This window comes from Eurypyga helias, unplaced genomic scaffold, assembly GCF_000690775.1.
Source record: "Eurypyga helias isolate BGI_N326 unplaced genomic scaffold, ASM69077v1 scaffold45274, whole genome shotgun sequence".
Lineage (NCBI taxonomy): Eukaryota > Metazoa > Chordata > Aves > Eurypygiformes > Eurypygidae > Eurypyga > Eurypyga helias.
Window position 1 is genome coordinate 1 of NW_010245237.1, and position 374 is coordinate 374.

At 53.2% G+C, this 374-nt stretch overlaps 1 protein-coding gene across 1 annotated transcript in view; it reads left to right on the forward strand.

The window, feature by feature from the left end:
* Positions 1–6: 6 nt before the first annotated feature.
* LOC104508389 (general transcription factor IIH subunit 2-like) overlaps positions 7–374 on the forward strand; it is a gene marked incomplete at both ends in the record, with an annotated part of 3,743 nt that continues 3,375 nt past the window's right edge. The window contains 2 exons of the mRNA XM_010149993.1: positions 7–32; positions 122–199. Coding sequence (XP_010148295.1) covers positions 7–32; positions 122–199 — 104 coding nt within the window. The remainder of the gene's footprint in view (positions 33–121; positions 200–374) is intronic.

Sequence of the window (374 nt, forward strand, 5' to 3'; positions counted from 1 at the left end):
AAGCGCTGGGAAGGCGGCTACGAAAGAACATGGTAGGCCTCACTTTTCCTCTCCTCACCGTCGCCTGGGTAAACGACGAGAAAAATCGCCCTTCTGCTCAAGAGCCATCTGTTTTGCCTAGGGAAATCCTTAAAGAAGATGAATCCGGATCGCTGAAAGCGACCATCGAGGACATCCTCTTCAAGGCCAAGAGGAAAAGGTATGATAGTGATAATGCTGGCGTGGTGAGTTGTAAGGACAGAGTCATTCTGAAACTGGGTCCTTTAGGTAGAGTAAGCCTATCGGCACCCCTGCAACTGCGTCATGGAACGGTTTGGGTGGGAAGGGACCTTAAATCCCCCCCAGTCCCACCCCCTGCCACAGGCAGGGGCCAC